The 16,917-nt window shown below is 35.8% G+C and overlaps 1 protein-coding gene and 1 long non-coding RNA gene across 24 annotated transcripts in view; one reads left to right on the top strand and one right to left on the bottom strand.

Moving 5' to 3' along the window:
- The window catches only part of BIRC6 (baculoviral IAP repeat containing 6), a 258,994-nt gene that overhangs the window by 186,262 nt on the left and 55,815 nt on the right, over positions 1-16,917 (top strand). For all 23 annotated transcript variants that reach the window (XR_002913821.2, XM_063713739.1, XM_063713738.1 and 20 more), the window contains 3 exons: positions 67-284; positions 2,267-2,431; positions 3,719-3,887. Coding sequence is in view for 22 of the 23 variants with exons in the window: in XM_063713739.1 (XP_063569809.1) it covers positions 67-284; positions 2,267-2,431; positions 3,719-3,887 (552 nt within the window). In the remaining variant the exon portion in view is untranslated. The remainder of the gene's footprint in view (positions 1-66; positions 285-2,266; positions 2,432-3,718; positions 3,888-16,917) is intronic.
- LOC129057727 (uncharacterized) overlaps positions 11,142-16,917 on the bottom strand; it is a 71,023-nt gene continuing 65,247 nt past the window's right edge. The window contains exon 5 of the long non-coding RNA XR_008522466.1: positions 11,142-12,219. This is a non-coding gene — a long non-coding RNA (uncharacterized LOC129057727). The remainder of the gene's footprint in view (positions 12,220-16,917) is intronic.

The raw sequence follows: 16,917 nt of genomic DNA, 5'->3' as shown, positions 1-16,917 counted from the left end.
TGTATGTAGCTTCTTATATGTTTTTAACTGTTTTTAATCTTGAGTCCTCTTCTTTCTTCAATCTAGGTCATATTCTTCAATCTCCATCAGCCAATGTGCTTCCAACCCTTCCTTTCCACGTCCTTCGTAGCTTGTTTAGCACTACACCTTTGACAACTGATGATGGTGTACTTCTAAGGCGGATGGCATTGGAAATTGGAGCCTTACACCTCATTCTTGTCTGTCTCTCTGCTTTGAGCCACCATGCCCCACGAGTTCCAAACTCTAGTGTGAATCAAACTGAGGTAGGTTCACTTTTAATTATTTCAGTTATTAAAAAAAACTAGATTTAATTAGGGAGTACAGAATAAAGTTTTTTTCTGAATTAATCTTTCAGAGACTTGGGTGTTCCATTTTCACATCTAAAAGGATATTTAAAACAGAAATTGTAAATTAATTGTTTTCTCTATTAGTCTTCTTCAGTAAACCAAAAAGAAACCTATCTACTTGAAAAGCAGAAAAGATTTAAGTGCTTAATAAGCTTTCCCATTTACCAAGATACACTGAATTTATATTGTGATCCTTCTTCTTTTTGAACTTTTAAGAATAATACCATAGAATGGGGGTTGTGGGTGGGGATCTAGCCAGTGCGGTAAGACAGGAAATTCAAGAAAGAAAGAAAAAAATTCCTCATTATTTCAATATGATTTAATTGTATTGTAGAACATACCAGAATAGGCTGGGTGAGGTGGCTCACGCCTGTAATCCCAGCACTTTGGGAGGCCGAGGTGGGTGGATAGCCTGAGGTCAGGAGTTCGAGACTAGCCTGGCTAACATGCTGAAACCCCATCTCTACTAAAAATGCAAAAATTTGCTGGACATGGTGGCGTGCGCCTGTAATCCTAGCTACTCGGGAGGCTGAGGTGGGAGAATCACTTGAACCCAGGAGGCGGAGGTTGCAGTGAGCCGAGATTGCGCCATTGCACTCCAGACTGGGCGACAAGAGTGAAACCGTGTCTCAAAAAGAAAAAAAAAATACCAAAATAATTAATGGCATAAGTGAGTTTATTAATAATACAACATGGGGTCAGTATATAAAAATTAGTTAATTTCTACATACTAGCAACAGACATAAAATGAGCTTTATAAAGATATATTTTAGAATAGCACCAAAAATAGAAAATATCTATGAGTAAATCTGAAAAATATGTATAATACCACTTTATGAAATTTTTGGCTGGTCATGGTAGCTCATGTCTGTAATCCCAGCACTTTGGGACGTGGAGGCAGGCAGATCACTTAAGGTCAGGATTTCGACACCACCCTGACCAGCATAGTGAAACTCCATCTCTGTTAAAATTACAAAAATTAGCCGGGCCTGGTGGCTTACACCTATATTCCTAGCTACTTGGGAGGCTAAGGCAGGTGAATCTGTCTGTGTTCATGTGTATCTTCAGTGGGTTAGATATGATAGTGCAATAACATTATTTCTTCCCAGATCAATCCTTAAGTTTGATACAATTCCAGGTTCATTTTGGAGGAAGTTTACAAGCCAATTATAAAATGTATATAAACATGCAAAGGGTCAGGAATAGTTGAGATACCCTTTTGCTATATTTATCCTAAAAAGATCTGCTCATATCTGTATTCTTTTCACTGTTTTCTCAATTCAGTTTTGAGTCATTGACTTTTTAGGCTCTAGGGTGGTTTATCCCTTCTTTTCTTGATAAATATTTGAAAATTTGTATTTATTTATGTATGTATTCATTCATTCATTCTTAAATATAAGCAGTTTCTTTCCATTTACCCCTTCCCCCAGCCCCTGGCAATTACCAATCTGCATTCTGTCTCCATGCATTTACCTATTTTGGATATTGCATATAAATTGAATCATGTAATGTGTTGTTCCTTGCGTCTGTCTTCTTTCATTTAGTATAATGTTTTCTAGGTTTATTCATGTAGCATATATCAGTACTTCATTTCTTCTTATGGCTCAATAAATATCCTATTTGTTGATCCATTCATCTGTTGGTTGGCATCTAGGCTATTTTCATCTTTTGTTTAAATGGTGCTGCTGTAAACGTGTCTATTTCAGTACCAGTTTTTATCTGTTTTAATACTAGAAGTAGAATTGCTGGGTCATACAGAAAATCTGTGTTCAATTTTTTTAAGCAGCCACCAAACTGTTTTCCATAGTAGCTTCATCATTTTACTTTCCCAGTGATAAATATTTTTGAAGATAAGCAAAAACAAATTGTAATGGATGTTCATTTTTTGTTATTTTAAGCCACAGGTGTCAAGCTCTCATAACCCTACATCAACAGAAGAACAACAGTTATATTGGGCCAAAGGGACTGGCTTTGGAACAGGCTCTACAGCTTCTGGGTGGGATGTGGAACAAGCCTTAACTAAGCAAAGGCTGGAAGAGGAACATGTTACCTGCCTTCTGCAGGTATATTTGTAAACTTGATATTGTTCGTGATAATGGTTTTTTTTTTGTATTTATTTATTTTAAAATATTGATAACTAATCCACCTTTCCTCAGCTATGTTTATGCCCACTTGTGGTCCTTCTTCCCAGTGCATTCTAAGATACCACTGGATAAAGATTGTTCTTGCTTACTTGTAACTCTGTATTTCTTCCCTCTCAACTAGCTTCTTCACTGAGAGGAAAGTGGCAGGGATGAAATTCTCCAGTAGCCGGAAGATGCATCTTCCTACAGGCATTTTCTTGTTTAATGTGTTGTATCTGGACTTTTTTTTTTAAGTGTTATTTATTTATACGCATTTTGGTTGCTTTTTTTTTTTTTGAGACGGAGTTCACTCTGTGGCCCAGGCTGGAGTGCAGTGGCGTGATCTCGGCTCACTGCAGCCTTCGCCTCCCAGGTTCATGGTTGCTTACATTTTTAAAAATAACTTTTCAGCCGGGCGCGGTGGCTCATGCCTGTAATCCCAGCACTTTGAGAAGCTGAGGTGGGTGGATCACCTGAGGTCAGGAGTTTGAGACCAGCCTGGCCAACATGGTGAAACCGTGCCTCTACTAATAAATAGAAAGATTAGCTGGGCTTGGTGGCATATGCCTGTAATCCCAGCTACTCAGGAGGCTGAGGCAGGAGAATTACTTAAACCCGGGAGGCAGAGGTCGCAGCGAGCCAAGATTGCGCCATTGCACTCCAGCCTGGGCGATAAGAGCGAAACTCCGTCTCAAAAAAATAAATAGATAAATAAATAACTTTTCTAGATTCAGGCAAGTTGGATAAGAATAGAAAGTCTTTATACCACAGAAATGTATAGGGGAAATACTTAATGAAAAGATTAGCTTTGCTTCCTGCATCAGCTAATTGAAGTTGGTCAATGCTTTGAATGTGTCTTCTGCAACTCTAGAATGCTCCTTCTAGTATAAAGTTCTAAGATTTTGTTACCCTCAAACTGTGAATTGAGTCTATTCAATAAAATATGTAAATAGTACAGAATTGCTACTACATTTTTTATGTTCGTAGTTGTATTGCTTTTATATGTCTAGTCATATGTAGTGTACCATCCTTTGTAAGCAACACTCTCAGACAAAACAGATCCTTCTCTTTTGAAAATTTAAACAAATAATTATTTTAAAACATAGTATAAGATACTGATTAAGTAGAAAATATGTACTCTTAGTATTCAGATTGAATTTCTAACCTACAATAAAAACTTTTGAAGTATGTGAAACTGAAATCCAAATTAATTTCAACAATTTTTAGGTTCTTGCCAGTTACATAAATCCTGTCAGTAGTGCGGTAAATGGAGAAGCTCAGTCATCTCATGAGACTAGAGGGCAGAACAGTAATGCCCTTCCTTCTGTACTTCTCGAGCTTCTCAGTCAGTCCTGCCTCATCCCAGCCATGTCATCTTATCTACGAAATGATTCAGGTAAATAATCCCTGTAAATGTCTCTGTGGATGAATAATTTTGTTTGCTTATTTTATCATTGTCTAATAGTAAGCTTCAATTGAAATAGTTGATGGATTTATTTCCTAAAAAGTATTCTGGAAATATTTAGTTGGTTTTTGGTGCCCTTAATTTGATACTGTGTCATCACTTACCATAGGACACAGAATAATAAAAGTTTCATTATTCCTTTGTCTTTATCTGTGAAAGGTGAAAGTACACTTTTTTTCCTTTTAATCATCTGTAACTGAAAATGATAGGACAAAGGCTAACAACTTCATAACATCATTCTGATCTGAATATGATCAAACTTCTATGGATTTTGAATATTTTTGTCAAACACTATTGCAGACAACAGTTATTTTTGAAGAAAGGCAGATACATAAATCAAGTCCATAGGTACTTGATAAGAAGATGATTAATTTCTTAAAATTCAATAATAAAAGTACTATAGCTACTTGTTTTGCCAGTATACAACTGATTATTGATTGAATAATATAGTTTATTATTTCCTTGGTTATGGAATTATCTAAGAAATGTGTTCTTTTCCTAAGAATAGAAAGCTACATGTTCAGAAATGTATAGATATTTCCAAGAGAAACAAGCAGTTAACATCTATTTCTTTCAGCCAAAACCTTTATTATTTATTGTTTCAACTCTGTTTTACTCATATTCTTCTCTGTCTTTATTTATCTTCTTATGAAAATTAACATGTATGTATTTCATTAATTTATTAAGGAAGAATAGATAAGGGAAACAATGGAAATGAATCTTGGAAGTCTATTTTGTGGTTGGTAGCGGCTAAGTGACACAGTTGGATGTCTGGTAAAAATATTAGTATTTGAAGGGATTATTGCCCATATTCCCCAGTATCAGGAAGATTGTTGTCCTTTAAAAATACACTGTTTCCCAGTCTGTCTCAAACTCCTTCATGAAAGTATTAGATTGATTTTTTTGTTTGTTTAGATTGACCTGTTTGATACATCAGACTGGTCTTTTTTAAAAAGTAGATGTCAAATGCATAATTTTTTTTTTATTAAAATGTTTGAGAGTATAAATTTTAATTTTAGATTATATAGAACAATTCAATAGGATGAGATAGGTTTCTTTTTATCTCACTTCTCTATTATTAAAGTATTATTTTCTTAATCCTTATACTGTGAAGATATGACCTACTAAAAATTTTAAATTTCTGTTTTGGTCTGAAATTGACTCTCTTATAACACTGAGCTTTTATCTTTATGGTTCATTGTCAAAAAGGAAATCCAGGATTATTTACATAATATTTACAGTAATTGCTGTTCATGTAAGTGCACTTCCTGGGAAGGTGTGTATGTTCAACTGATTTTTGGTAAATGTATAGAATTGCAGAGACTTAGATACTATATCTTGGAACTATTTTAGAAATTTAATGTGACAGATCAAAGTTTGACCTTTCTTTTATGGTTTATTATTTTCCTGGAAAAAAGAAATTTCTTTCATCAGGCTTTAGATGTTCTTGAATTTGCTAACTTGTCCAGTGGTTAATTCTAAATGATATATTTGGATGTGGTAACAAATACTTATTTTGAGATAATACCTTATATTAAGATAAAATGATGTAACTTGTAGTCAGTAGGTTAAACGGTAGCATGCCTCCTAAATGATATTAAATATGGATTGTTTTCAGGAAAACACAGCTTAATATTATATAAGTAAATATAAGTGTATAAGTACATATATAATTATGTAAGTAAATGTAAATAAAAATATAAATATGTAATTAGTTATCAGTTTTGGTTAGAATAGTAATAATTTTTTAAGTGGCTACTATTTATTTATTTGAGACAGGGTTTCCCTCTGTCACCCATGCTGGAATGCAGTGGCACAATCTTGGCTTACTGCAGCCTCCACCTTTCAGGTTCAAGAAATTCTCCTGCCTCAGCCTCCTGAGTAGGTGGGATTACAGACATGCAGCAGCATGCCTGGCTAATTTTTGTATTTTGGGTAGAGATGGGGTTTCACCATGTTAGCCAGGCTGGTCTCAAATCCTGGCCCTATGTGATCTGCCCACCCAAAAGTGCTGGAATTACAGACCTGAGCCAACACACCCTGCCTTAAGTGGCATTTAAAAACCTGAACGAATTATGTAGCCAGAGTCTTCCTTAGACTTAGTAAAATTTCTATGTTGGAAAATTAGTCTAAAGTTTATTTTCCAATTTTTTCATTTGTGTATATAGTATTATTTTCGGCAATGTGGGAGTTGAGGTATGTGACAGGATCCACTCCACCATTTTTTACTTCATTTAGTTGTCATGTCCTTTTCTTCTGTAATCTGGAAGAGTTCCTAGCCTATCTTTATCTTTCATAATACTGATATTTTTACAGAATATAACCATTTATTTTATAGAATAGTCTACAGATTGGTTTGTAAGTGTGAGAGTAGTCCTCATAATTTTGCCTGAGACATTGTATTCAAGGGATGATTTGCTTATATTGCTAGCAGATGATATAAAAAAAAATGCAGGCCTAACGTAATAGCCTTTTCTGAGAACTTTAGTAAAATAATGCACATTTTCTTTCTATAACATGTTTTTAAATGATTGGTGAGCAAGACAAGAAAATATAGGAACACACTAATTTATGCCTTACTTTCAGTGCAGAGATTGGTCTGCCATTAATTTAAAATATCAATTGTGGTTTCTTATTACTGTCCCACACCCTTTTTGCCCTTATTTTCTGGCTACAGGTATACGTTAGATACTTTGTAATCTTTAAACTTTAATGTTTAATGACTGTTAAAGATTGAGATGAATACCAGAGTCTACTCCTCATTTTAATAAAACCTTCAAGTTTTCATATTAATGAGTTTACTATGTAGCTGGTTAGCTAAGTCTGTTTTATTTCAATAGAAGTTTAAAAACTGGCCTGAGTGTATTAAATGATAATACTAAGCTGACCATAAGGATCAACAATAATTGCACATAAAATTGATCTTCAGTTTTAGTTCTCAACATCTTTGCATCAAAGGTAAAAAGATAGTATTGTTAGTTGTAAAATTATTACCAGAATAGAGGGAGCATACAAACTCCTTAGGGGAAAGGACAACCTTTTTTCCATTACTAACTTGTCACAATTCTGTAACTGAGACACAGATCCTATTCTCCAGAGGTAGGCACTGATTATATTTAGTGATTTAATCATTAAGTATATTGTATTTAGTCATTAAATAATTGCCTAAGAACTTTTTACTTGCATAATAATGGCTATGCCATTATTTAAACAGTTTACTTTCAGATTGTTACTTTAATTTGTAAAATTTAAAATTATTAGATGCTATTGGGAACATGTATCCAGAGCTTTATACATTTAATATTCTTAAGATAAATTCCTGGCCAGGCATGGTGGCTCACACCTGTAATCCCAGCACTTTGGGAGGCCGAGGCAGGTGGATCACCTGAGGTTGGGAATTCAAGACCAGCCTGACCAACGTGGAGAAACTCCATCTTTACTAAAAAAAAAAAAAAAAAAAAAAATTAGCCAGGTGTGGTGGCACATGCCTGTAATCCCAGCTACTTGGGAGGCTGAGGCAGGAGAATCGCTTGAACCCAGGAGGCGGAGGTTGCGGTGAGCCGAGATGGCACCACTGCACTCCATCCAGCCTGGGCGACAAGAGTGAAACTCTGTCTCAAAAAAAAAAAAAAGATAAATTCCTGATATTTCATCTTTTTGAATTCACTGTTTGTAGCATAAGATTTTTGTGACTTAACAGTAGTTTTCCTACTATTTTGACCTCTTTTTGTAGATCTTAAAATGGGTGGAGAGGAAAATTTAGATACGTAAATGAATGGAGACTTATTTTTTTATTTTTGAGACGGAGTCTCAGTCTGTCGCCCAGGCTGGAGTGCAGTGATATGATCTTGGCTCACAGCAACCTCCACCTCCCGGGTTCAAGCAATTCTCATGCCTCAGCCACCCGAGTAGCTGGGACTACAGGCACCCGCCACCCACCCTGCTAATTTTTTTTGTGTTTTTAGTAAAGACAGGGTTTCACCACGTTGGCCAGGCCAGTCTCGAACTCCTGACCTCAAGTGATCCACCCACCTCGGCCTCCCAAAGTGCTGAGATTACAGACAGGCGTGAGCCACCACGCCTGTAAATGAATGGAGACTTTTAAAAAAAAGCATTTGGTGCCATTACAGCAGAAACATAAATCTTCATATTTAGGTTAAATTAATCAGATTTATCAAAGGTTAACATCATGGTTCCAGTTACTCAAAATAGTAAGTTTGATGCTTTAATAATTTGTTTCTTATTGCTTACTAAAATAAAGACATCTGTTAGTGTTCTAGATAGGAAAATATATTAATTATTTGTTCATTTTAATTTCTTTCTCAATTTTCACTTCCACTTTTCATAACAAATGGTATTCTGGAAGTTGCATTTTGTAGGCCAGAATCATTTTTTCTCTAGCCCCTGTATAGTATGGAGTTACCCCACTGGCCACTAGATGGAGATCCTGTTTCATCTTAAGAAGTATTTGGTAATATTCAGATGTTAATGTTAACAGGCAGAATGTTACTTTAGAGACCCTCACCTATTTTAGAAAATAGTATGTTCCTTTTTTGAGAAAAGAGCATATTAAGTCTTAGCACACATTAAATTATTTGCCATTAACTTAGTGGGGTATGCTACAAATTCTTATTGAAATAAATCTTTACCTTTTTAATAGTGGTCTTATTATATGGGGATGAATATTCTTTCAGATTATCAAGGGAAATTGCTGTTATCCTGGTTAATCTGACAATTCACAGATTAGAAAAGAACAAATGAAATCTAGAGAAATGTATTCAGTTGCTCGTTTAACTGGTTAGTAACATGGTGATTATTAAACTCACTTATTTTCAAGTTTAAAAGCAAGATATAAATGGATTTTGTCAATATAAAAAAGAAAAATGAGTAAGTGATGTGTTAGAGTAAGGTAGACATGAGAGAGCAGGCACAGGACTTCATTGGGAAAATTATAAAGTATCTACTGATTTGGCTGGTTATCTTAGTTAAATGATGGTATATACTAGGATTAAAATTTTTAATTTCCCTAATATTGGTTTGACAGTTTTATAACAAACTATAATGTGTCAAAACCCATTACTGCATTTTGATATACCATCTGATTTTTCTCACAGTGTGTTTTGTGTGTTTAAAGCTCTTTTTATTATTTTATGTTACCTTTGGATATGTTTCTTTAAGAGTAGGTATTTAATTTCATGAGTATACTGTTTGAGAATAAGGTTAATTTTGTTATTATGACAAATGTCTTAATTTAAATATGACCATATTTATTAAATTCAAATTACTTAGTAGTTACATCAAAGTAAATGTGCAGTTGGAAACCTAGCCATCTTGCTAGGTCTCAGGGCTCTCCAAATTAAAAAGGACATAGAAATTGTATTAGTGCTCTTACAGGAAAAGATAAGGTTTGATACCAATAGAAAATACATAATTTTTATTATTTATAAAAATACTTTATTTTGTTGATATACACTGCCTGAGAAACAAATAATGAAAAATTATCGAGCTGTCGTAACGATACTTAACTGTATATCCTTATTTATAGTTTTCATGGTAATAGTTCATTTGAAACGTCAAATTATGCCATTTCTTTGTACTGTTTTAATAAAGAGTCTGGGAGCTGTGTTGGTGGTTCATCCCAAAGGCCATCCCTTTGGGAGGCCAAGATGAGAGGATTGCTTATGCTCAGGAGTTTGAGATCAGCCTGGGCAACACAGTGAGACTTCATCTCTATTAAAAAATAAAATAGGACGGGTGAAGTGGCTCATGCCTATAATCCCAGCACTTTGGGAGGCTGATGCGGGCAGATCATGAGGTCGGGACATCGAGACCAGCCTGACCAACATGGTGAAACCCCGTCTCTACTAAAAATACAAAAATAGCCGGGTGTGGTGGTGCGTGCTTATAATCCCAGCTACTCAGGAGGCCGAGGCAGGAGAATCGCTTGAAACCCTGGAGGCTGAGGTTGCAGTGAGCCACTACACTCCAGCCTGGGCAACAGAGCAAGACTCCATCTCAAAAAAAAAAATAATAATAATAATCTATCAGATTATTCTACTAATTAGAGTAGCAGGCCAGGTGTGGTGGCTCACACCTGCAATCCCAGCACTTTGGGAGGCTGAAGCGTGAGGATCACCAGCCTTGGGCAACTTAGACCCTGTCTCTACAAAAAAACAAAAAATCAACACTCGCCTGTAGTCCCAACTACTCAGGAGGTGGGATCCCAGGAGGGCGAGGCTGCGGTGAGCCGTGATCACACCACTACACTCCAGCCTGGGTGTCAGAGTAGACCCTATCGCAAAAAAAAAAAAAAAAAAAAAGTAGAGTAACCTGCCACTTTATTTTTAGCCTAAAGTATATTTTAATAGTATTTTAATATGGCTCTAGTTTTTGTGACAATTAGCTGAGCAGTACCAATAAAATTTAAAACACTTGCCCATGTTTAATGTATTTATTTCTATATATGGTCACTAGCAAGGCATGTTGATAGCGACTCAGAGTATCTATGACATAAGTGCTTATCAACAAATGTTAATTCGTTTTATTTAGAGTTTTCATTTTTGTCAAGGGCATCCAATGTGGAAATAACTTTGGTACAGAATATATCACTCTATGTGTTAAATAATTATGACTAGTGAGTTTTATAAGGGGAGGACAGGTTGCTTAAATTAAAATTTAGATGGGTTTTGAATTGCTTTGATTTGTACAGATTTGTAAAGATAAAGTATTAGTTCACTTCTCAAACACTTCAGGGATACCATTCTTGACTACCCAGAGTAGTCCTTTCTTTCCTATGAGCTGCTCACGTACCTAATCCTTATATTGTCACCTTTCACACTGTAGTCCAGCTATTAAGAAAAGCTTAATCAGATTTCCACGTAACTACCTACCAGATTAGCCATAACTCTCCATTTCTCCTATGAAACATCCCAGTTAAGAGTGAGTTGTGTTTGTTTCCAGATTTGTTTATGCCAGTTGTATTTCCGCAATATAATTGTTATGCAAACTAGATGTTTTTATGGTAAATCATGAAATGCTTTTAAAAAGTCCTACAGGCCAGGCGCGGTGGCTCAAGCCTGTAATCCCAGCTCTTTGGGAGGCCGAGGTGGGTGGATCACCTGAGGTCAGGAGTTCGAGCCCAGCCTGGCCAACATGGCAAAACTAAAAATACAAAAATTAGCCAGTTGTGGTGGACGGGCACCTGTAGTCCCAGCTACTTGGGAGGTTGAGGCACGAGAATTGCTTGAACCCGGGAGGCAGAGGTTGCAGTGAGTCGAGAACAAGCCACTGCACTCCAACCTAAGTGACAGAGCAGGAGTCTATCTCAAAAAACAAAAAGAAAGAAAGAGTTACTCCAGTTTACTTAGAGAATATATTAAAATGTTAACAATGGTAGTTTTATTTTGTATTACCCACATTTATCAGGGAAATAATGTCAATACTTTATTGAAACAAGAAAGTTTCTTTTCTATGTAGTCTATTTTTCTATGTGGCCTTATCTTTACGACTGCTTAACTACCAAAAGTCATGCTAAGGCTCATTTCTTTTGAGTTACTAAAATATAATTTCCAAAGACAGTTTTTAAAATATTCAGTGTTCATTAATGCTAACTAAAACTTCATTTTTCTAAACATTTTCATGGTCTTCTTTCCCATACTGACTAAATTTCCCTTTCCTGTATTAAGTAGATTACTAGAGGCTTAAGGAAAACGCAAACCTAAATGCAGTTTTATTTTAATTAATATATATTTTATATGTACTCTTAGAAAAATGGTTGTGGCATTTTTGCTGTTGTGTCTCGTATACATTACTAAATCTTGTATGTTTTGGAGTACTTCATCTTCAATGTCCATATTCATTGCTTTGTCCTCTCTGTTTTTTTCCTCTGTGTAAAGTTAAAATTTGCCTATTTGCTTTGTTATAATTTTATTCCTCAAGCTGGAAGCATCATATAGTAATTGCTCTTAGAGCAAGGGAGTTACCCTGGGATGTATGTCTTAATATTCTGGAGGTGTGCTTTTAAAGGATAGTCTTCTAAATCTTTCTTGTTAGAGCCAAGTTTTGCCCTGAATGCAGTCCCTTGAACAAGACCTTCAGAGTGTGGCATGGATGTAGACAAAAACAATCACTAAGAGGTTAAGTACTGTTCCAGCTATACCTAACATGGTCAAGATAGATTCTTCTTTTTCTTGTCTTCTTGCTTCTTAACATCTTCTGCTGTAGTGATGACAGAAGTACCAGTTTTCCCAGAAAATGTCTTCATCTAGAGAAAAAGAGAATGATTGTGAAGCAAATTACTAGAAAATGTATTTATTAGAAATACTAGTACATACTAGAAAATTGCTAGAAAATACCAGAAAATTGCTAGAAAAGAAATACTAGCTAGTAAATACTAGAAAATTGCTAGAAAATGTATTTACTAGCAGAGAGTTAGTAAATGTATTTATTATACATGTTGCATTTCTTGCATAGGTTTTCAGTGTGCAGTCCTACTTTAGTCTGTTAACGTGTTGGGAAATGATAGTAAATGAGTGTATTTTAATAGAATTTAAAATATGTTGTTATTTTTAACATTTGGGCTGAAGAGCCGAAAATATAATGAAAATGTAGAAGTTAGATTCTGCCATTTATGTATTCTATATTTAGTAGCTACAAAGATACTTAAAAATTTTTACATATCTAACTAGGCTGATGTATTTAATGTGAACTGCAATTTATATACAAAAAACTGCACATACTTAGTGTATACAATTCGGTAAGTTTAGAACATCAACTCCTTTTTAAAGCAACTCTTTTGGGGAGCAGCTGAGCAGAATAGGGATTTAAATCATTTTTTCCTTTGAAGATTAGAGGATCGTTGTGTCATTAATTTTATAATCTAGTATTGAAATTAATTCCATTTTACTAATATTTTGAAAAAGCAATTAATAGCAGAGTTTATCTCTTCTTAATAAAAGTTTTATTTCCACAGATTAAACACATCACATATTTAAGCTTAAAATAATGGAGTTACTAAATGTCAGAGTTTTAAAATAATTAAGAGAAGTGCTGCTTACCCTACATTGCATCAGGAGTAAAGTGTTACCAGATATGTTGCTTTAGTCCACAATAGTGATGAATGAACCTTTTCTTTTCATGGAGGGCTTCCGAACAAAACCTGAACAAGCTTCATATCAAAGATGGCAAATGTTTTCAGTATATCTTGAAGGGATGTATCTTCGCTGTTAGTAATCCGTGGTAAATTTCACTGTAACTATTTGATGTAAATTGCTAGCCTCTGCAAGTAATAAATCACACCGTAAATAGGCTCTATTTTTTAGTATTTTTAGGTTTTTGTATACGCTGAATCACATATTTCCTCCAAAATGCTAATGTTTATGGTTATTTTTCTTGAATTTTCTGTCTGATGAATCTTTAAACTGTTCTTTTTCTTTTCAGCTGTTTGAAGATACTTTTCCCCATTGAAATGTTTTAGTTCCAAATGCAGAAAGTGATTTTATTCCTCTCCCTACTACCAGTTACACTATAAAAATGAAAAAAATTGTTTATTGGCATAAGTTTTGTAATGTCACACACCCGCATCTGTAGCTGTTGATGATAATTCCAAGATAGTCTTCAAGCTATGCATAAATCAGCAAACAGGCCCTTTTGAGGATTGGAAGGATAGTGACTTGACTTGCCTGGTTGTAAGCTGTAACACTGATTAAACATGCATTTGGTGCTTGCTGAGTAAAGGAGCTGCAAGCTGCACTTGGAGACATGGTGTTGCATAACAGCATGTTGTGCCTCTGTTCTTTCTTTGTCAGGCAAGGCAGCACATTGAATCCTGTAATAACAATGAAGTATGTGTAAAGGAGCTAAATTTGAAGACACCTAAGGGTTTTCTGATGAAGCTCTTCATGGCAAAAATAGAATTAAAGAATTCAAGATTGAAGTAGTTTTTATGTTGTTTTGTGCTTTAACAGACAGGTTTTTATTAAGGGTTTATTATCTTTATCCATTCTTGTTGCTTGCTGACCACTGGTACACATTAATTTACAATAAAAGCACATGTCTTAAAAGGAGAGCATAAATCAGCTCTACATTAGTTTTCCAAGTTCTCCTCTTGGGTGGGGGGTCTTCAAAATCTTTTTAAAAATAATAATAAGGCCGGGCACAGTGGCTCACGCCTGTAATCCCAGCACTTCGGGAGGCCGAGGCGGGTGGATCACCTGAGGTCAAGCGTTTGCCTGGCCAACATGGTGAAACCCTGTCTCTACTAAAAATAGTGTAGTGGCGGGCGCCTGTAATCCCAGCTACTTGGAAGGCTGAGGCAGGAGAATTGCCTGAACCCGGCAGGCGGAGGTTGCAGTGAGCCGAGATCACGCCACTGCACTTCAGCCTGGGCAACAGAGTGAGACTTCATCTCAAAATAATAATAATAATAATAATAATAATAATAAATCCAATATAAATAACACCTCAGGTTCCAGACATAGTCATAGATTGTCATATGCATTAATATAGAATTTGACTTAAAAGCATACTTATGTAACTAATGGTTGTCAAGAAAAATACAGAAATACAAAAATCTTGATATTTTTAGTTTAAAATGAAGAAATTTGATATCTTGAGGTATTTTTTAAAGTACAGTAATGAAATTTGAAGTTCTTTTTAAAATTTTGAAGATTTTTGTAAAATAAACACACAATTTTATCTCTCACATTTTTTGGACTATTCCCAGTCTTTTGGGCCAATGCTTATTATTACCTTGTTTTGCTAGCTTTTGCCTTCATACTCCTTGATATGAAGAGACTATCTTCTTCTATTTCCATAATGTGAGATTCCCAGTTGGCCTCTCCTAATGCTAACTCAATAGAGTAAAATAGATATCAGTTAAATAAGAGGGAATAGCATGTTTCATTTATTTCAGAGGAGCTGTCTTGTTTTCTCTATGCTCTTTTGCTTACATGTGAATATAATGTAACTATGTATTTTTTCTTTTTTCTTCTTCAGTCATAGTCTTCTCTGTCACCCAGGCTGGAGTGCAGTGGTGTGCTCATAGGTCACTGCAGCCTTCAACTCTTAGGCTCAAACGTCCTCCTCATTAGCTGGGACTACAGGCACCTGCCACCATGCCCAGCTAAGTTTTTAAATTTTTGGTAGAAATAGGTTCTCATTATGTTGCCCAGGCTAGTTTCAAAACTCCTGGCCTCAAGCAATCCTCTTGTCTCAGCCTCCTGAGTCACTGGGATTACATACATAAGCCACTGTGCCCGACTTTTTTTTTTTTTTTTTTAATAGAACATCTTGTGCTTTATAAATTGACCTGCAAGTAGGCCGGGCACGGTGGCTCACACCTGTAATCCCAGCACTTTGGGAGGCCGAGGCGGGTGGATCACGAGGTCAGGAGTTCGAGACCAGCCTGGCCAACATAGTGAAACCCCATCTCTACTAAAAATACAAAAATTAGCTGGGTGTAGTGGCACGTGCCTGTATTCCCAGCTACTTGGGAGGCTGAGGCTGGAGAGTAACTTGAACCCGGGAGGCAGAGGTTGCAGTGAGCCGAGACCGTGCCATTGCACTGCAGCCTGGGTGACAGAGTGAGACTACATCTCAAAAAAAAAAAAAAAATTGACCTCCAAGTGACATACTTTTTTTTTTCTTTTTTCTTTTTTTGAGATGGAGTCTAGCTCTGTTGCCCAGGCTGGAGGACAGTGGCGCGATCTCGGCTCACTGCAACCTCCACTTCCCAAACTCAAGTGATTCTCCTGCCTCAGCCTCCTGAGTAGCTGGGTCTACAGGCGTGTCACCACGCCTGGTTAATTTTTCTATTTTTAGTAGAGGCGGGGTTTCACCATGTTAACCAGGCAGGTCTGAAATTTCTGACCTCAAATGATCTGCCCACCTCGGCCTCCCAAATATCTGGGATTACAGGCATGAGCCACTGTGCCCGCTCATGAGTGATATACTTTCTAAATAATATTCATTAATTATGAAATTTGAAATAGTTTGATTTCATTTTATTTTGATTTTTTTTAGTTGTAAATTATATTCAAGGTTTTTTTTGAACCTAAAGTTTTTTTAAAGTTTCTGGGATTATCTTTTGTGTTTATATGAAGAAATAATGCTTTAATCATATATATATATATAAAATTATTTCTAGATTTTCCTGGGGGCAGTGGCTCATGCCTGTAATCCCAGGGCTTTGGGAGGCTGAGGTGGGCGGATTACGAGGTCAGGAGTTCGAGACCAGCCTGGCCAACATGGTGAAACCCCGTCTTTACTAAAAATACAAAAATTAGCCAGGCGTGGTGGTGGGCACCTGTAATCCCAGCTACTCGGGAGGCTGAGGCAGGAGAATTGGTTGAACCCGGGAGGCGAAGGTTGCAGTGAGCCAAGATCATGCCATTGCACTCCAACCTGAGTGACAGAATGAGACTCCGACTTAAAAAAAATATAATTATTATTATTTCTAGATTTTAACAATTGGAATTATCAATTATATGTGTGCTTGCAAATTTGTGGGCTCTCTTTTTCCCCTTCTCTTCCTTATTGAACTTTAGCATGCTAGACTGTCTTCATTATTCATGTATGGAGAAGAAGATTCTCATTTTGTGATTTTGGTTGTTCTTGATACCTTCATAACAATTTAATTTTTAAAACATAAACATATCTTGTATTACTTGTATTCTTTTATAATTTTATCTGAATTGCTATTAAGTATTTTTAGGTTCACAGAAAATTGAGCAGATACTACAGAGTTCCCATATATGCAGTTGCTACTCACAGTTTACTTATTATTCATATATTGCATTAGTGTAGTACATATAATTGATGAACTAATAGTGGTATGTTATTTTTAGCTAAATTTATAGTTGAAATTCGAGTTCGCTCTTTATGTTCTACAGTTGTGTGGGTTTTGACAAATGCGCAATTTTATGTATTCCACCGTGACAGGATCACACAGAAGAGTTTACTG

Source organism: Pongo abelii, chromosome 12 (assembly GCF_028885655.2).
Source record: "Pongo abelii isolate AG06213 chromosome 12, NHGRI_mPonAbe1-v2.0_pri, whole genome shotgun sequence".
NCBI classification, from domain to species: Eukaryota; Metazoa; Chordata; class Mammalia; order Primates; family Hominidae; genus Pongo; species Pongo abelii.
Note: the sequence above shows the minus strand (reverse complement) of the source record. Positions and strands in the feature narration are given on the sequence as shown.